This window comes from Carcharodon carcharias, chromosome 23 (assembly GCF_017639515.1).
Source record: "Carcharodon carcharias isolate sCarCar2 chromosome 23, sCarCar2.pri, whole genome shotgun sequence".
Classification (NCBI taxonomy): Eukaryota; Metazoa; Chordata; class Chondrichthyes; order Lamniformes; family Lamnidae; genus Carcharodon; species Carcharodon carcharias.
Window position 1 is genome coordinate 20,396,402 of NC_054489.1, and position 21,444 is coordinate 20,417,845.

General features: G+C 41.0%; 1 protein-coding gene across 1 annotated transcript; it reads right to left on the bottom strand.

The window, feature by feature from the left end:
* Window positions 1-12,849: 12,849 nt before the first annotated feature.
* sost (sclerostin) lies at window positions 12,850-19,383 on the bottom strand. Its single transcript, XM_041217494.1, has 2 exons — window positions 19,054-19,383; window positions 12,850-15,050 (listed from the first exon to the last, which is right to left on the bottom strand). Exons 1-2 carry the CDS (start codon window positions 19,379-19,381, stop codon window positions 14,623-14,625), a joined length of 756 nt encoding a protein of 251 aa, XP_041073428.1. The 5' UTR covers window positions 19,382-19,383; the 3' UTR covers window positions 12,850-14,622.
* Between the last annotated feature and the right edge of the window lie 2,061 nt (window positions 19,384-21,444).

Here is a 21,444-nt window from a genome sequence, read left to right on the forward strand (position 1 = left end):
GCACATGGGAATGGGGCAATATACTGGCATGGATTGAGAATTGGTTAATGGACAGGAAATGGGGAGTAGGAATAAATGGGTCGTTCGGGGAGGTGATGGCATAGTAGTATTGTCGCTGGACTAGTAATCCAGAGACCCCAGGGTAATGATAATGCTTTGGGGACCCGGGTTTGAATCCCACACAACAGATGGTGGAATTTGAATTCAATAAAAATCTGGAATTAAAAGTATAATGATGGCCATTGTTGATTGTTGTAAGAAGCCATCTGGTTCACTAATGTCCTTTAGGGAAGGAAATCTGTCATCCTTACCTGGTCTGGCCTATATGTGACTCCAAACCCACAGCAAAGTGGTTGACTCTTAAATGCCCTCTGAAAGGGTTTAGCAACCCACTCAGTTGTAACAAACCGCTACAGAGTCACAAAAAAAGACTGGGCATCAACATAGGCACCGAAAAAGACAACAGCAATCTCAGCTCTTTCAAGCCTGCAAAGTCCTCCGTACTAACATCTGGGGGCTAGTGCCAAAATTGGGAGAGCTGTCTCACAGACTAGTCAAGCAACTGCCTGACATAGTCAACTTCATGGGATCATATCTTACAGATAATGTCCCAGACACAATCCTGTCCTGTCCCGATGGCAGGCCCAGCAGAGATTGGGAGGGAGTTGCCCTGGGAATCCTCAACATCAACTCTGGACCCCATGAAGTCTCATGGCATCAGGTCAAACATGGGCAAGGAAACCTCCTGCTGATTACCACGCACTGGCCTCCCTCAGCTGATGAATCAGTGCATTTCATATTGAACATCACTTGGAGGAAGCACTGAGGGTGGCAAGGGCACAGAATGTACTCTGGGTGTGGGACTTCAATGTCCATTGCCAAGAGTGATTTGGTAGCTGGCTGAGTCCTAAATGACCTAGCTGCTAGACTGGGTCTGCAGCAGCTGGTGAGGGAGCCAACAAGAGGGAAAAACATACTTGACCTCATCCTCACCAACCTGCCTGCCGCAGATGCATCTGTCCATGACAGCATCAGTTGGAGTGACCACTGTACAGTTATTGTGGAGGCGAAGTCCCACCTCCACATTGAGGATACCCCCCATCATGTTGTGTGGCACTACCACCATGTTAAATGGGATAGATTTCAAACAGATCAAGCAGCTCAAGACTGGACATCCATGAGGTGCTGTGGGCCATCAGCAGCAGCAGAATTGTACTCAAAAATAATCTGTAACCTCATGGCCTGGCATATCCCCCTCTGCTGTACCATTACTATCAAGCCAGGAGATCAACCCTGGTTCAATGAAGAGTGCAAGAGGGCATGCCAGGAGCAGCACCAGGCATTCCTGAAAATGAGGTGCCAACCTGGTGAAGCTATAACACAGGACTACTTGTGTGCCAACCAGCATAAGCAGCAAGTGATAGACAAGGCTAAGCAACCCCACAACCAATGGATCAGATCTAAGCTCTGCAGTCCTACCACATCCATTCATGAATGATGATGGGCAATTAAACAACTCATTGGAGGAGGAGGGTCCACAAATATTCCCATCCTCAATGATGAAGGAGCCCAGCACATCAGTGCAAAAGATAAGTCTGAAGCATTTGCTACATCTTCAGCCAGAAGTGCCAAATGGATGATCCATCTCGGCCTCCTCTGGGGCTCCCCAACATCAGAGATGCCAGTCTTCAGCCAATTCAATTCACTCCACATGATATCAAGAAACAGCTGAAGGCATTGGATACTGCAAAAGTTATGGGCCCTGACAACATTCCAGCAATAGCACTGAAGACATGAGCTCCTGAACTTGCCGCACCCCTAGCCAAGCTGTTCCAGTACAGCTACAATACTGACATCTACCCGGCTATGTGGAAAATTGCCCAGGTATGTCCTGTACACAAAAAGCAGGATAAATCCAACCCAGCCAATTACCGCCCCATCAGTTTATTCTTGTTCATCAGTAAAGTAATGGAAGGATTCACCAACAGTGCTATCAAGCCGCACTTGCTTAGCAATAACCTGCTCACTGACGCAGTTTGGGTTCCACCAGGGCCACTCAGCTCCTGCCGCATTACAGCCTTTGTTCAAACATGGACAAAAGATCTGAACTCCCGAGTTGAGGTGAGAGTGACTGCCCTTGACCTCAAAGCAGCATTTGACCAAGTGTGACATTAAGGAGCCCTAGCTAAACTGGAGTCAATGGGAATCAGGGGGAAAATTCTCCACTGGTTGGAGTTATACCTGGAAGGACAGTCATCTAAGCTCCATCACTGCAGGAGTTCCTCAGGGTAATGTCCTTGGCCCAACCATCTTCAGCTGCATCATCAATGACCTTCTTTCCATCATAAGGTCAGAAGTGGGGATGTTCGCTGATGATTGAACAATGTTCAGCACCATTCACGACTCCTTAGGTACTGAAACAGCTCATGTCCAAATGCAGCAAGACCTGGACAATATCCAGGCTTGGGCTGACAAGCAGCAAGCAACATTCGCACCAGGCAATGACCATCTCCAACAAGATGGAATCCAACCATCACCCCTTGATGTTCAATGGCATTACCATCACTGAATCTCCTACTATCAATTTCCTGGGGGTTACCATTGACCATAAACTGAACTGGACTAACCATATAAATACTGTGGCTACAAAAGCAGGTCAGAGGCAAGAAATCGTGTGATGAGTTACTCACCTCCTGACTCCCCAAAGCCTGTCCACCATCTACAAGGCACAAGTCAGGAGTGTGATGGAATACTCCCCACTTGCCTGGATGAGTTCAGCTCCAACAACACTCAAGAAGCTTGACCCCACCCAGGACAAAGCAGCCCCCTTGATTGGCACCACATCCACAAACATTCACTCCCTTCACAACCAACACACGGTAGCAGCAGTGTGTACCATCTACAAGGTGCACTGCAGGAATTCACCAAGGCTCCTTAGACAGCACCTTCCAAACCCATGACCACTACCACCTAGTAGGACAAGGGCAGCAGATAGATGGGAACACCACCACCTAGAAGCTCCCCTCCAAGTCACTCAGCATCCTGATTTGGAAATATATCACCGTTCCTTCACTGTCGCTGGGTCAAAATCCTGGAACTCTCATCCTAATAGCACTATGGGCCTACTTACACCACATGGGCTGCAGCGGTTCAAGAAGGCAGCTCACCATCACCTTCTCAAGGGCAACTAGGGATGGACAATAAATGTTGACCCAGCCAGCAAAGCCCACATCCCGTGGATGAATAAAAAATAGTAAGCTAGGCTTTCTTAATAGGGGCAGAGGGTACAAGAGCAAGGAGGTCATGTTGAACTTGTATAAGATGAGTTACTCACCTGAAGATGTCAGCTGAAGTATTGTGTCCAGTTTTGGGTGCTGCATTTTAGGAAGGATGTGAAGAGAGTGCAGGGGTTTATGAGAATGTTTCCAGGGATGAGAAGCTTCAGTTAAGAAGATAGATTGGAGAAGTTGGGTCTCTTTTCCTTGGAGAAAAGAAGGTTGAGAGGAGATTTGGTAGAAGTATTCAAAATCTTGAGGGTCCTGAACAGAGTAGTCAGGGGGAAATTGTTCCCACTCACGAAAAGAATGAAAATGAGAGAGCACAGATTTAAAATAATTGGCAAAGGAAGCAAAAGTGAAATGAAAAAAATCTTTTTCACACAGTGAGTGGTTAGGGTCTGGAATGTACTGACTGAGAGTGTGGTGGAGGTAAGTTCAATGGGGCATTCAAGAAGGAATTAGATGATTATTTGAAAAGAAACAATGTGCAGGGTTACGGGGAAAAGGCAGGAGAATAGCACTAGGTGAAATGCTTGTTCAGAGACTAGGTACAAATATGATGGGCCAGATGGCCTCCTTCTGCGCTGTACAAATTCTGTGATTCTGTAATTAAAATCCCCACTTAATATTATTGGGGCTGAGGATGTTGTGTTATAAAGTGCTGCTAGGCTAGCATCTAGGCCATTTAGCGAAGCATTGGCGCTGTGGTTTTTCCAATGGTAAGTTCCAATGGTAACAATATTGACACATAGCCTGTTTTTTTGACAATGATAGTTGAGGGGTAAATAGTGGCCCCTCCCCACTTTGAAATAGCCCTACAGGATCTTTTACATTCAACTGAGAGGGAAGAAAGAGCTTCGCTTTAACTTCTCATCCAGAAGATGGCGCCTCCAACAGTGCAGCACTCCCTCCAGAACTATACTGGAATAATAACCTGGATTATGTGTTAAATCTCTGAACTGAATGGAGAAAGTGACAGGTCATAAATTGCCATCCTTGGCAGATTAATGAGAACTAACTCTGCCCAGTCTAATTTGGTTTTGGTTCTCAGGATGTGGACATTGTTGGTAAGGCCAACGTTTATTGCCTATTCGTAGTTGCCCTTGAGAAGGTTGTTGTGGGCCACCTTCTTGACCTGCTTCACTTGTAGCAGTTTGATATTACCATGTGGCTTGCTAGGCCACTTTGGAGGACAATTAAGAGTCACTGTTTTAATGTGGAACTGGAGTCACTTATTGATCAGACCAGATAAGGGTGGCAGGTTTTTTTGCCCTAATCGACATGAATGAACTAATTGGGTACAATATAAGAAAACTTAACAGAGAAAAGACAAAAAGCAAAAAAAAACACTGATGAGTGAAGAAAAGAAAGAGAAAAATGTCAAGGAGCAGCAGGAAAAATTGTTAGAATAAGCTAGCAAACTTGCTGAAAGTACTTGGCAGTTCATGTACTTCACTTTCTTTGTACCCCTTTCTCCAGGGCATCTTGCTATTTGACAGCAGCTCACTTCATCTATTTATTCAGGCAAAGCCAACACACACTCCTTCAATGTGTGTAAATGCACCCATGAAGAACAGTGAAGCATCCGCTTCATTCTAAAGTTTTGTAATCCTTTAAAAACACATTGACAGATTCGTTCCACACCCAGGTTGCCTTGAAATGTGAAACGAAAAAAATTGTCAACACTCCATTGGAAATATTTTCATTGTCACAGCTGGTTTCAACATAATCAGCATCCTGTACATTCTCTTGAAGGCTTACAGGGCTTAAATAAATTTCTCCAAGGTGATGAGCAGCTAGATAAACTTTCTGGAGTTTTGAATGAGCCTTGTGATACATTTAATCCAGGACCACACCTAACAGTCAACAATCTTGGCCGTGTTTCTGGGGCGGGGAGCACAACTCTTGTTTGCCAGACACAAAGAGATATTCAGTCACTGCGAGCTGGATCATGGCTGCAAGAACTCATGTCACTTAGGAGCATTAACATTTAGGAGAATAACAAATGAGTCTTATGAGCTCTAGACAACATGGTGTGAAGTAGCTGCTATAATCATTTCTAATTAACCTGAGTACCTTGTGTCATATGCTTCAGTGCTTTACACTCTGTGGAATGCAGCTACCATAATGTAACTGAAGCTGAAAAAGGATTTTGTTTTATCATAATATTGAACACAAAGGGGTTGATTTTAACTTGTATCACCCAGCATTAACAGCCTCAAAATGGGGCTGATGAGGTTGGTAACTTTACCATCCCGTTAACCCCGAGAATGCAGCCAACCCATTTTGAAAAAGATCTATCATTGGCAGCCAGAAGCACATCCTTGTTTCAAGCCATAGGCTCATTTCAATATGCAAATTGGGTTCTAGGACCTTGATGGCCATTTTTGGGGGAGATAGTGGCGTAGCAGTAATATCACTGGATTGGCAATCCAGAGGCCCAGGCTAATGTGCTGGGGACAGGGGTCAAATCCCACCACAGCAACTAGCGGAATTTTAAATTCAATCCCTAAAATCTGGAATCACAAGTTAGTCTCGGTAATTGGTGGCCATGAAACCAACATCGATTGTTGTAAAAACCCATCTAGCTCTCTAACATCCTTTAGGGAAGGAAATCTGCCAACCTTACCTGGTCTGGCCTACATGTGACTCCAGCTCCCCAGCAACATGATTGACTCTTAACTGCCCTCTGGAATAGCCTAGCAAGCTACTCAGTTCAAGGGCAATTAAGGATGGGCAACAAATGCTGGCTTTGCCATTGACACCCACATCCCATGATAGAACAAACTAAAAATAAGTTAGGTTGGAATTAGTCAGAGCATCCACTGTAATTTTTTGTGTTATGTGGTATAGCATTGTATAAAACTTTAATGTGGAAAAAGCAAAACTTGCACTGGGAAGATATCAAGTTTGAAATCATTGATGTTCTATGATAATGTTTGGCCTCATATGAAGAAAAAAAGCTAAAGAAGTTATTTTACTTTTGATGCACACATTATCAATAGATTTAACAAATATCTGTTGCCCAGTTGTTCAGATATTCTCGTCAAATAGAACTGATCAAGACTCGGTTTAATCCAAAAGAAATCCTATTTAATATTAGCCCAGTAAACATTCTACTACACCCATCCATTATTTTATTTATTAACTCCCTCTCAATGCAGATATATTTCTCAAGAATGTCCGGCTGTCTGCAATTAGAACAAGACATACTCCATCTAATTTAATTAAATTTAATTACTCTTTTCATCTTTTTTACACTCACTTAAATTATACAGGAGTATTTACTTTGCACATCTGTCAGGGCTCATTTCTCTTTATTGCCTTTCTCTATTTAACACTAACGCTTTGCATGTTGTCAGGGTAAGTTTGCACTGCCTAGTTAGTTCAGTGTTCCTTTGAAACTGGCTAGGATTTCAAAGCCATGTCCATGTGCTTAATAGATTTGAACATTCAGTTTGGCTCACTGCTTTTAATTTCTAGATGGTCCAAAATATGAGTCTTTGAATAGTTCCAAGCTGAAGTCGAGTCCATGTTCCTTCACAATGTCTGAAGCAGTTACCCACGAGATAAAATACGTGGTCCCTAGATCAGCTATAGAGTTCCTTCCCCATATTTCAGCACACAGGCAGTAAGATCAAACCAGAGATGTATTGCTGACGGTATTTACCAGACTTCTTATATTGGGCTCAGCTCCTCAAAAAAAAATACATCAATCCCTATAATGGTAAGGAAATTGAGATCTGTAGCATGTGGTTAACCCCACCTCTATTAACCAAACCATCGTATTCCACAATAATTTAATTAGCACTTCATGAGTTTATGGTGTTTCCTGAAATGTCAAGGGAATTTGGGAAGATAGGAATGCTGTTTTGAACAGAGGCTCTTTCTTTGCATTCTAATGATCACCCTGTGCACTTTGTGTGGCTTCCCTGGTCACAACGATCCTCTTCGGAATGAGTGTAACTGCTTACTGTCCACAAAGTCTTTCAAAAACCATAAACCACTTTCAAAATAACTGTGTTATAATTATAATCATGTTTTAGGTTTGAACAAAATACCCTCAGAATTATAGGAAATTTAATTGTTAGGACCCCCCTCTTAAAATATAAACGTTGCAAAGGGCTATCATTAAGATTATTTTATTCACTTAAATGTTTCTGTTGGTCTTTTTGGAATATTTTGTTTAAGCATATTAGCAAAGGAAAAAGTGATTTCTGCTTTCATGATAAGAGATATAAGGGAAAAACTTATTATCAGTCTCTCAGTGCAGAGCTTGACTTAACAGCACTCTTATCAGAAGTCAGTGTGAAGGTCCACAAGTCCTATATGATCATCTGTCCATTAGGAATATAGACCATTATTCAGCCACTTTTCCATCTTTCAATTAGACCATGACTGATCTGTACCTTAACTCTTACCTGCCTTTTTTCCACAATTCTCCACACCTAATAAAAATGTATCAACTCAGACTTGAAAATTTTACTTGAATATGGATGCACTGCCTTTTGTGGGAGAGGGTTCCATATTTCCGCTACACTTAGTATGAATAACTGTTTCCTGCTTTCATTCCTGAATGGTGCTCTAATTCTAATTTTAAGACTGTGCGCCTGATTGTGGATTCGCCAGCCCCCGCTAGAAGAATTAGCACCTTTGCATCTGCCCAATCAAATCCCTTTATCATTTAAACGCTACAAGGAAAGTAAAAAATAAAATGAAAATAAAAACACCTTTTTGAGCTTCTCCTTGGTCCCATTCACTTCTTTGCTAGTTTGACCTGGCGATATACTTGCGTTGCTCCCTTCTTCGGCCGCCAAATAAATTGATGTCGATGATAACTATTTAAAAAAGGATCTCTGCTGGCTTTGGGCACTGTCTCTGCTGCTTGTCCCGTTGAGCAGATTAAAGTTGCAAACTCGTCCCTGGCAGCTTCAGAGTGGGTCACCAACGTGAAAAATTTTAGTTGCCTGCTGGTTCGGTTTATGCAGGACAGATAGGCCCCAAAATCCCTAATTCTATCATCTTCTCACATTGCTGTTAGGAAATTCTTTAGAGAGCAAATAATTATTTAGAATACCAAACACTGAAGGGTTGCTTTACAAGTGAGCAGATCTTCGGTTTAGGCAGGATTTGAACATAATCTCAATACGTCTGCTGTGGCAAATAAAATTATAGCTGGATTCAAGCAATTATTCACAATTACTTAATTCTGCGGGACCCTGGAGCCAGTCTCATGAAAACAGGGGTACTGGTGCAGGAGTAAGTACTAGGCATAGTATGTAATTATTCTTTTATAAATTCAAGACTTTTCAGTATCCTTTCTCATGAGTTTTTTTTTCCATAGTTCTTGTTGCAGGGTCTACAGTGTGGAGCTCTGCATCTGTTCTGAGAAGGGGATGCTCTGGAGTGCCTGGGCTGGCTTTATTGAAAGATGAAACACATTGGATTTGTCTTTGATCTCTGCTGAGAGTTTACTAAAACATAATAAATGCTTATCAATAGCTGAAGAAATAATTAGATGAAATTATTGGTAAACGGTTTACAAACTCATCGGTCTGTTGCCACCAGTGACAGGGAGTGAACACATTATTCTGTGGGAATCCACCTCATCACAGAACATCTAGTCCTCCAAGATGGATGCATGGCACAGAGAACATGCGAATCCTGTAAATACAATTAGTGAACAAACTGGTGGAGAAAAATAAACTGAATTATTATTACTATTGTACTGGTACTGGGCCCTTAGGTGCCTGTTCACCTCAATACTAAATTCCTCTTTTTAATGTTGCACTCCAAAGCACTTGAGTGCTCTACAAATTTACTGTAGTGGTTCAAGCTGAATACTTGCTTGAAGCTGTGATGGGTTTTTTGATCTGTGAGGCTGTTTTTTTCAGTACTAGCTTAAGTCACAGAGAAGTGCAATTGTCAGCACTCAGGGGGAATGACTTCAACTCTAAACTGAACTTGAGAGCAGCTCCAGGGATCATTTGGAAGCCAATCCAGGTAATGCTGTGTTTGTCTCCTGGAGCCAAAGAAAATTTTAAGCTGGAGTGAAATTGATTCTACAGTTCCGGTATGTCCACCACAGAGGGCCTTTCTTCTGGACTTGATCCTATTCCGTCACACGCATATGAAGTACACATTTCAGAAAACGAGTTTCCGTCTTAAAGGTAGCCTTAAGGATGTGCATCAGCTCAACCATCTCGTTCATGAAGTTAAGCAAATTTGTGCATGATTAATTAACCCTTGCATTTTTGAAAACATGATTGTAAACTTGCTTTAAGACTGGCACTAATCAAAAGGACACACCATCCTGATTTCCATCTGCAGACCCGTTGATTTTATTGAGGTCCACACAACTACTTAACAGAATAGTAGGAAATTCATTTGTCATCTTTTATTTGCTGTTGATGAAATGATGTGTATTTTTCCAAGTTCTTACAAATTTCTTTAAGTTTAAAAAGACTTTGTTGGGTAAGACTTGTGATATACTGTTCACCTTTTGAATACTAAATAAATATTGAAAAATAGAGCCAATTTTCCATTCCTTCTAAGCTAGGAAACTATGCGAGCTTATAACATGGAAAAACTGGGTTAGTACCCAATTTTCCATCCAGACATATGTTTTCAATATTGGGTATCATGTGTAAAGATATCTCCAAGTCAGCCATTAAGTCACTGATGGATTTAGTATCAAATATTAAGTTGAAGCAATTTGGAGCTGTTTTCTATAAATGGAAAACAACATTTGCCTAACTCAGATATTCTTCACTTTTTATATTTTAAAGAATTTACTTGGATGAAGTTATGCAAAGCTAATCTCAGGGACATTAGCTTCTCGAGCCTGACAGCGTCACATTAATGCTTTTAAGTTGAATTCCACCCATATTTAAAAATTCCCTCTCTGTAGCTGGTTGAGACAGTTTGTATCAATGGTTTTACAGCAAAAGGACTAAGGTTTTGACATAAACTGTTGTTCGTACAAGAGGCAAGCAAACTCATGGACATTTTTTCACGAAGATGGTGAAAAGACTTATTCTTGTTTTGTCAGTATGGTCACAGCCATTGCACGGTTCAAAAAAAAACAACAAACTACTGGAAATCTGAAATAAGGAAAAAGCTGGTGTTTCATCCTGAGGATTCTATCTATCTAGTACTACACTGCATCAGGAAAACTGGAATATGTCAAATATCAGGTGGTGGGAAATGCTGTTGAAAATGGAAATTACACAAAGAAAGGTTTTGTTCCAGCAAATTCTCTGGTCTAGTTCAAAACTGATAATGGTGGTTTCTGAAAACTGAAATCGGTCAGCAGCTTTCAAAACACATGCATTTCACATCATACAATGAATGAAATAATTTCTGAATGCTCCTAGCGCTAAAGATGAATTGGAAAAATAGATTCATAGAATCTTACACCATAGAAGGAGGTCATTCAGTCCATCATCCTTGTGCCTGGCTCTCTGCAAATAGTTATTGGATTAGTATCACAACCTTCTTTTTCCCTGTATCACTGCAATTTTTCCCCTTTCGAGTATACATCAAATTCCCCTATGAAAGCTACAATTGAACCTTCCACCAACCTTTCAGACAGCGCATTCTAGGCGGTGATAATACATGGTGCAAAAAGAAATTGCCTTCCTAGTTCTTTTGCCAATTGCCTTAAATCCGTGTCATCTGGCAATGGAAACAGTTTCTCCTTTTTAACCCTATCAAAACCCCTCAATCTTTTTACAATAGCAAAGAATCAAAAAGCTCATTTTTAGTATGAACTATAGCCCAACATATTCATTCAGCAGCTGTGTGATTATGAATATTGCTTAGGTCTATTTTCTTGATGATCGATAAAATATCAAAACAATAGTTTTAAAAAAAAGCAAAGAGAATAGTTTTGCCATACATGATTCCAAGAAGTTTTAATTTATAGAAATATTATTCATGTTTATTCCTATTTTGTTTCAATTTGATCTGATCCATGCTTCTGTACTGCAATATTTGTAGCTATTTAAAATGCACTTGTTTTCAATATTTCCACATTAGAGAGAGAAATGGTATCTCAAATATTTACTAGAGAATTATGCTCTGATTGTAACTTAGCTGAATGATGCACAACTGAACAGCATTTGTCATGTAAACAAGAAATCCCAGGGTAAATCCATCTGATATCCTTAGTAATGTATTCAGTTGAAGTAATCGAGTAGTAGCAATGATTAGGAATACAATCCATAGCAACATCAGATCTTAAGGTTTATATTGTTCTGATTTATGAACATATAGAAAGAAGGTTGGAAAAATGCTCATCAGGGTCATCAATGCTTCCACTATCCATTGGAGAACACAAACTCATGCACCATTCTCCTTAATTCCAGTAATTGAAACTCCTGGGGAAAGCAATGGAGTAATTTCTGAGGTTTGTAAAAAGTAACCTGATGTTATGAAAACATCAGATAACCCATGCACTTCCACCAAACAATCATTCCTAATGAACCTGATATGTTTTCAGAATTTCTTCATTGGGGCACCGTCCCTAGTTCAAAATCTAACTGAATCAACAAATGTCCATTTATGACACATCTAACCATAAACCCAATGGACAGATTAGAAAAAGGGGAGCTCTCCTGCTGTTTGGTCCCACCTTTATCCCTTAGGCAATAGAAAGGAGATGGTGACATAATAGTATTGTCACTAGACCAGTAATCTAGAGACCCAGGATAATATTCTGGGGACCTAGGTTCAAATTGCAGCTACTGAAGTTTGAATTCAATGAAATATCTGGAATTAAAAGTCTGATAATGAAACCATTGGTTATTGTAAAAGCCCTGGAGCAAAGTCACATGGACTTGCAATGTTAATTCTGTTTTTCTCTCCACAGATGCTGTTAGACCTGCTGAGTTTTTCCAGCATCTTCTGTTATTGTAAAAGCCCATCTGGTTCACTAAGTCTTTTAGGGAAGGAAATCTGCTATCCTTACCTGGCCTGCCTACATGTGACTCCAGATCCACAGCCATGTGGTTGACTCTTAACTGCCCTCTAGCAAACCACTCAGTTTAAGAGGGATTAAGGATGGGCAATAAATGCTGGCCTAGCCAGTGATGCCCACATTTCATGATCAAATATTTTTTTTAAAAGAAACTCACAAAAACAGATTATCAGGTCCTTCACATCATTGTTTGTGCCGTTGTAGATTGGCTGCTGTATTTCCCTACAGTAAAACAGCGACTATACTTCAAATATACTTCAAGTTCTTTCGAAGGGTCATGAGGACTCGAAACGTCAACTCTTTTCTTCTCCGCCGATGCTGCCAGACCTGCTGAGTTTTTCCAGGTAATTCTATTTTTGCTTCAAATATACTTGATTGATTTTGAAAGGTGTTATATCATTACAGGTTTTACAGACTGTCAGTTTATCAACTATGATGTAGACAGAGTGCTTTGTAGTCAATATGCAGAGGAGGTTTCTTCCTGTCTTTCTATTGCTCAATGTACTCTTCTGCCAGCTAACAGCAATTTATTTGACTTAAGCAATTGGGACAATGAATGATGCATAAAACAAGACAAGGACATGGTTCATGTCAGTTTTGGCTACTTTATTTTGATGACATTTAAAAGTCTGCAATAATACAATACTTTATATGGCAAGAATAGTTCTCACGCATCTACATAAAACATGGCGGTATAAATAATTTAAATGAGAAAAATAAATATGATTCATTTGTTTTAAACAATTACTTGTGTCTACCCACTTTGGCCACTTATCTCAAAATCCCTTTAAGAGGCTACAAAAGTTCCTTGTCCCATTTTCAATCACACTGTGGAAATATTACACATAAAACTTCATACAAAGAGCTCATAAACACAACTTCACAAAATAGCCATTGGTGTGGATTGCGTATCCGAATCTGCTATTCAATTAATGAACAGTGTAATGTTTGAGATATGTGCAGCGACTTACCATTTATTTCAGACTGGCAACATAGGAAGAAGCAGACAAAGCAATAGAAAACATTATAAATGTAGTGGGTAAGTTGTATTAAAAATAGAATGGCATTATTCACAAAGAAAGGTTGAAAAGAATGTTTTCCATGGGCGGGGGGGATGTCAAAAATTGTGTCCCCCTACACACAACAACTAAAACAATTCACGTCAGAAGCCTGTTTATTCTTCCCCCAAAAATTGCTGTGTAAATCTTTAAGTACCAAATATCTGATATATACAAAATTATGAATAAGAATTTACAAATTGTTCCTGGGTTATTTAATTTTTTTCTACCTTCCTCTCTTCTCTCTGACAGAGTGCACCCTCTCCTACTGGTGAGGGTTGATAGCTTTGGTCTGTGGACTGTATCCTTTGACTGCTATCATGGATGGATAGAAACCAGCTGGGAGTGGGATTCAGATTCCCAGCCCTGTGATCAACATATCCTCAGTACTCAAATCGTTGAACTTCTATTTCCCTGTGAAATTACAGGTCAGTTTTTGGGCTACCCTTAGCTCAATGGCTGTGCTTACACCACAGCAAGACTGGGGCAGGGGGTGGGGGGAGTGTGATTACAAACTTACATTAGTGCCTGTTGCTTGTGGACAAGATAGGAAGACTGAGGTTAAAAAAACAGAAAATGATGGAAATATTCAGGAGATCAATCAGTTTCTATGCAGCGAGAAGCAGAAATAAAAGGTGTCAGGTTGGTGTCTGAAAAATTAACTGTTTGTTTCTCCACAGATGCTGCCTGATCTGCTGAATATTTCCAGCATCAGCAGTTTTCTGTTGCTCTGTTAGGAAGATTGAGGATCAAGTTGTCACTTGTCCCTGTTCCACCATAGTGATGAACAGAGGTCTATGGAATTAATTTAGGCTCTCCACTTACATTAGCTTCCCTGGGTGTTTAATCTAGAGTTGAACTGTTACCGGCTCAAATGACACAGAGCCTTTTTCAAACTGATTAACTACATTTATACTTGTAAACAGTGCCAACATTCATTCCAAATTAAATACTGTATAAAAGCTGTCCTATAGAGTAATATTATAAACTACTAGACATAGTAGCATTTTTAGGTTCTCCATAAAACATGCATAATTTGTTTCAAAAAGTAAGTGAAGCACTATGACGTTTTTGAATAAGAGATCCTATAATATATTTTTGTCAGGACATTTTATTCAGTTTGTAAATACTTAACCCCAGACTAAGTAGGGAGTGCAATGCTCCTTCAGATTTAAGAGAATCATTACTACATGCTGGATTAGATGCACCTTAGAGTAAGTGCTTTAGAAAATGGAACTATATTGATTTTTCATCCAGCACTGACTTTCCATAAAGTGAAGCATCATGTGAAACCTGATATAAAGTTCTAATATCGGTCAGCTTGATCATGGTGGTTGCCCTTGCCTCTGTTTTTGGGGGGCGTTGCTTTCTTCTTGCTCTTTCTCCGCCTCGAGACAGCTCCCTTCCCAAATTGCTTATTGTCCGACTGGTTGTGATGGCGGGAGTACCTTTTGCACTTGCAGGAAGTCACCACTTGGATTTTGTAGGTCCTTGTCTGCTGGTTTTGGCACTCCAGCCGGACACGTTGGGTGCGCGAGTGGGCTGGCACACACCGGTAGTCGGAGGTCTGATGTCGGCTCCACCACCTAACCCGGCCAATGGAATTGGGGAGGAGGTGGGCAGGCAAACACTGACCGGAGCAAATCAGCTCCCTCACTGGCTTCACACTGCGACATGTGCCGTCTGATATGTACCTGGTGGATCGGAGCTCTCTGCAGCTGAATTCTGTTGCACCTGCAGAGAAAGAGACATGGGAGGTTGATTAGTATAAAAGAGTATGACCAAAATCAGCTACATGTATAATAAAAAAATGCATCAAATCATATACCTGAGCCTGGATTAAATTGCAGGAAAAAAGCCAAGTATTTTTAAAACTACTTAAATTAAAGAAAACATTCCTAAGCAAAATTTTAAAAAAACAGGTACAAAAGCAAAACACTGCTGATGCTGGAAATAGGAAATTAAAGAAGAAGATGCTGGAAATACTCAATGGGTCTGGCAGCATCTGTGGAGAGAGAGAAACAACATTAAAGTCTTGTTAATTCTGTTTTTCTCTCCATAGCTGCTGCCAGATCTGCTTAGCATTTGGTGCTTTTGCTTCCGATTTCCAGCATCCACAGAATTTACCAGACTGATTCCTGGGATGGTGGGACTGACATTTGAGGAGAGATTAAGTCGGTTAGGATTATATTCACTGGAGCTCAGAAGAATGAGATGGGGGTGAATCTCATAGAAACCTATAAAATTCTAACAGGGCTAGACAGGGTAGATGCAGGAAGGATGTTCCTGATGGCGGGGAGTCCAGAACCAGGGGTCACAGACTGAGGATATGGGGTAGACCATTTAGGACTGAGATGAGGAGAAATTTCTTCACCCAGGGAGTGGTGAGCCTGTGGAATTCGCCACCACAGAAAGTAGTTGAGGCCAAAATTGTATGCTTTCAAGAAGGAGTTAGATATAGCTCTTGGGGTTAAAGGGATCAAAGGATATGGGAAGAAAGCAGGAGCAGGCTATTGAGTTGGGTGATCAGCCATGATGAGTGGCAGAGCAGGCTTGAAGGGCCAAATGGCCTACTCCTGCTCCTATTTTCTATGAATTTTGCTTCTGTCTTTCCACTACTTTCCCTTTATATTCATCTGTCTTTCTGGACAACTAACCTTCTCTGCTGCAAGCACCCGCTCTGCTGTTCCCTCTCCCGAGTGTTCATTCCTTGTTTATGAACTGACTAGCCCCCACCCTGACCCCAAATATACAAATTTTACGAATAAATTATCAGTACATTACAAAGTATTTCAATTTGAAATTTGCCACAAGTGTCAAACTTGTCCCCAGAGTGTGTTCCACTCTTTAGGTGCCTCTATAAACAATTGTAATTCTTTTGATATTTTCAGTATACACTCCATGTCAGGCACACAGCCTGAGGGGAAAAACATTTCAAATTGAAAAATTACAAATGCAATAGAACTCAACTTTCCTTCTTACAGCACATTCCTCTCTGGAAGTGTCTCGATACAATTTCAATATTTCTGTATTCATATTCAAAGTTAGGTATACAGCCCGAGGGGTTTCTACAAATTTTCCAGCCCCTCAGTGTACTATGGCTGCAAGGCCTTAGACGGTGATCTCTCCCCATTGCACCACTGCAGCAAGTGCCCCAAGCTTTAGTGTGTCCCTCAGCACGTGGCCCTGTTTGTGAACCAACAAAGGAAGTGTGGGCAGCCTAATTGATCACAAGGGAGAAAGACATAGCCAGTCCTGATCCTGTCCAGATCCACTTTTCCAGTAGGCATGATTTGATAGCAGCTAGGAATGGGAGTCATGGAGAATTCCACCTTCCTTAATGCCAGGCCACTGAGCCAATGTACTATTGCCCTACCTCAGCACAGACCAAAGATACTAATCCAACGGCTCAACTATTTGCTGGATGAACTCTGAAGCACCAGGGGAAGATTTTAACTGATTTAACTGATGTCTCAAGACTACAGAAGACATGGTGCAATCACGATCAAAGAGTCAAGCACAGCTTCAACCATTTCACAAGAGAAAAGGCCTGAATCAAAATAAAATACATCCTGTAATGTCCAGAACAACCTTGAATTTGGCATTGGAATGTTAATATTGATACATACTCTTACCAGCCTGAAATTCTTCTGCGTTATAAAATAAAATGAGTTACAAGGAAAGAACGGCACTAATTTCAGCTCATTTAACCTACACTCATTAGCACTGAGCATAATTTCCTCAGTTGACTGTTATATTTAACTTGAGTATTGATTTGTTAAATCACCTTCTCATCAACTGAAATTCACACTAGATCGCTAGTGTGGCAGCAGACAACCAAAGTGAGTATCTTGAAAAATCTATTAGGCTATGGACTTGTGCAAAGGTCCGTTCTGGAATAAGGAATGTCTTTTCCCATTGTGCTTGATAAGTAAATGAAACATGTTCTGTTTTTAAACAATGTGGAGATTTACTTCTGGAAAGCATGGAGTCAATTGAGTCTGCATACACTAGTTTGTGCGCACTTTTTTCCCCCTGTCAAATGCAATATATGTGCAAGACCTCTAGCTAGCCACATAATACCATAGTTTTTATACGCGAGTAGAAATTAAATTATTCTCAGGTACATTTCTCCATCTTACTGATTGACATCCACTTACTCAATTGTATTATTTCAAATGTAGCAAAAGCCAAAGTGGGTTGTACGTTACTCATATTAAAGACGGACACTTCTAGTATAACCCAAGTCTTCTCACACTTCACCTATGAAAATCATAACTTCAAACTATTTGATTTTACGAACCGCCTTGAGATGATTTAAAATTTTAACAAGCAGTACAAATGCAAGCATTACAGTGAGCTCAGCATACAGAATGAGTATGTAGCAGAGATCAGCATTGCCTCCACAGCCAAATGGTTCACAGTTCCATAATGCTGGGAAGACTGTAAAAACCTCAAGGTTCAGATGACAAACTACATATGATATCAAAGCTGTGTCAGCATGCAATGACTTTAATGCTTTGGAAATACCATTCCAGTATGTTTGCTTTCATTCAAGTTGGTTTTTCAGTCCCCATTTGCTAGAGTTTTCAAAATGAGCTAACTGCTGGCCAAACTAAAATTATGAAACACACACCAACCACGTGACGAAGAGAAACAATACAAAACCAGTACAGAACCTATACACATCCAAACTCAGCAAAGCTTAAACTCTACTTTATCACATTCATGAAAACAAAGCAAAATACCACAACTCACAATGAAGAATAAATCAGTTTATAACAAACAGGAGGATGAGCGACTCTGAGTACTTTTCAGGCACTAATAGAACTCCCGTGGCAATGCTCACTAGTAGTATCAGCCTGGAGTGTGGCTGTGTGACTTAGCTGGTGTTAGCACCTACTGTTTTGATGTATCCCCCATGATGACTCTTATACCCCTCACCTTTGGATACTGAGCCTTTAAGATTGCGTCTCTGTAGAGATAAATTAAAATGATTCTATAAGCAGCACCTATAAACTGATAAGATTCATCAGAGAGCTGCTGTGACTGGTTGCAAAAGTGAAACATCTATTCAGGGTTTCGCAATATTTTACGATTGTTTTGCATCTGTGACAAAAATATGAGTGTGATGGGAGAATTCTGCCGAGTGACAGATGCATACTTGATGCAGAACTGCACATACCTTCCACATTGAAACTCCACTGCAATGTCCCTATGTTTATGTATAAAATGACGTTATTTCTAAAAGATCTGGTCACAACCATTAATAAGCAAGGGGAGTGATGCAGACCTAGAGAAAACTAAAGGGCATAGAAACAGGAATGCCTACTGATTTCAGGATGTGTAACCAACAAGATCGACAGCATAAAGCCCATAGGACAGAATCCGTACACCTTAATATCTCACAATGTGTTACTGGCTATAACTCAACAGCCGCGTCATTCTTAAAAGGATAGAACAACAAAGTTGGCCAGAGAAACAGATACTTACACAACCCGTCAGTAAATATACACAAGAGTGGGAAGGTGCGACGAAATAAACAGATAATGGACATAGCGAGAGGCGAACGAAATTGTTTTTTTAAAATAAAACGTAAACTTTTTCTTTTCTTTAATAAGCTTAGATATACCGTTTTCACCATCTCAGGATACCTCAAAGCTCTTTCATCACCTGTGACTAACAATGATATTTCATACTTCATTAACCATGAATATAAGAGTGATTGCATCCTTACCCCTCACTTGTAGGGACTGGCTTCTCCGTCTGCCTCCGTGTTTCGCCTGGTTGACGCTGTGATTCCGCATCTCGGTGGGGACCTCCGGGTATTCGGGAATGATTTCTGTCGCATCGTTTTTCAGGGACCCCCAGCCTTCGGGCCGGCTCAGGCTGCCCCGGACCAGGGCACAGAGGCAGGCGGCGAGCAGACAGGGTTGGAGGCACTGAAGGAGCCCCATGATCATCCAGGGCAAGTCCCCTACTACAATCCCTAAACCTGAGGAACACATTCCCCGACATCCCCCTTTTATAAGGGCAGCACTCCCTCCCCACCCACCGCTCATCATCGTCGGAGTAAAGGAGTTACGTCGAATTCCTTCACACCAATCTTCAGATATAAGATGCTGAGTGACATTGAGAGGCGTGGCCGGGAGCCAAAAACTAACAAACTTTCACATTCGCAAAGGAAGTGGGGGCAGAGCCTTAGAAACCTTGCAACTTTTCAGACTCTCAAAAGGATTTCTTTTATGAAGAAGGAGCGCTGGCATCTGTGACCTGGTCAAATAATAATCGTTTCATGATAAAATACATTAAAAAGATGAAATATTTCAATGCATGCTTCTTTCTTCACAAAGGGCCACGGTTAATGTATTCAAATTATCCCTAAGGCATATTTAGTGGAGAGGTTATTATGAACGCTCTGCTCCAGATCCAAGCGCACTGGTGCTAATTATAATTATGTTAATTGTAATTATGTTAATTGTAATTACGTTAATTGTAATTACAGCTATAAACTTGTGACGAATGACTGCAGCAGTTTACTAAATAGGGAGGGATTGAATTTTAGACGTTAATAGATAATGCAGAGTTCCGGAGCCTGTGTTGCTCTGGTTCACTTGCTAAACTGGAAAGAATTTTCATTTAGTTGCACAAAGCGGGTCAGATACGCACATATATACACACACACACACAAAACTGTTTAGTTTAAGACTTTGGTGGAAATCGCTCAACTAATGCAGAGGCAGTGACCGAGGCATTTACCTCAACATTACCGTTTATTTCAGTGTTTACAGCATGATGTTTGCTGTACTGCAGTTCACACGTAACACGTTGGACTGACCAACTTCATCTTAACCGCTTTTTAAGATAAGGTCAGTTTCAGCTTTTCTATATATATATATATGTGTATGTATATATATATATATATCAACTCATTGAGAGCCACATGCCTTGTATTAAAGTAAGCGCTGCACGATCATTATGGTCTGCATAGCGTAGTCAACTTGCTGCAGGATTCAATGTACAACAGCAGTGAACAAAGAAAGATATGAGTAATTGTTTGAAACTGGTAATCACGCCTGAAGGTTTTTATTATGACAATCTCGGCCAAACGCAGTGGCGTCTTAAATCCGAGTTAAACATTCTCACCCCCCACCCCCCAAAAAAAGAATGCGTGGTATTATTCTGGTAAATATATCAGTCCAATTTCAGTCTCCAATTCAAGCGTGACTCCAAGCTTTTTTTTCGGTCAGTGGTTCTCGGTCCAATTATATTGATAAGGCTGGCCGAGGCTCTGGGCTTTTAGTCAGTGTTTGTGTGTAACTCCAGGGCCGCCGCTTCCCTTTCCTGGACAAGGCGGCGTTTCATTAAATAAACAGTGACAAAGGCAGCAATTCTCTTCTCTTAACAACTTCCTGAACACTTTGGAATAATAGCCACTTGATAATTAGCCCGCAGAAAGATGTGGCCTTCATGTGAAAATATGGCGTGTCAAAGCCACAGCATCACCATAAATAAATTAACCCTTCCGTCTCCCGTAGAAGGTGCTCATTCCCAATCTTTATCCTCCAGAAGGGTACACACCCCCCACACAGACATACGTGAAACTATTTGCCGGCTGCGTTTCTCCAGGTATTTTTACTTTTGCTTGCAACTACTGTTGTGCTGTTCCCCCATTATTACTACGATACCCCTCACCTTTGGACACTGACTCACACCCATTGGTCCCATAGGTGACATCCAATACTTTGGCCATATGTCCATTTTCAGCTGGGAGAGTAACAGTGAATTTAGAAGCACTGACTATGAGTGGCATCATAGTTGAGGCTGACACTGATCCTTACCCTCTGTTCATCTCTTTCCAGCAAGGCTCACTGGACATCAGTCAGGATCGGAAACCCTGGCTTTTACTCCCTCTCTGCCCCAGGTTCAGGCCCTTCAGCCCATCATGTCTATGCCAGCCATCAAGCACCCATCTATTCTAATCCCATTTTCCAGCCCTTGGCCCATAGCCCTGTGTGCTATGGCATTTCAAGTGCTCATGGAAACATATAAACTAGGAGCAGGAGTAGGCCATTCAGCCCTTCGAGCCTGCTCCGCCATTCATTATGATCATGGCTGATCATCCAAC

Bases quoted from the DNA above. Each gene is read 5' to 3' on its own strand.
- sost (XM_041217494.1), bottom strand. From the start codon at position 19,381: ATGATGAGCGGTGGGTGGGGAGGGAGTGCTGCCCTTATAAAAGGGGGA. The intron at 15,051-19,053 runs GTAAGGATGCAA...CTTTCTCTGCAG, and splicing joins CCAGTCCCTACAAGTGAGGG to GTGCAACAGAATTCAGCTGC.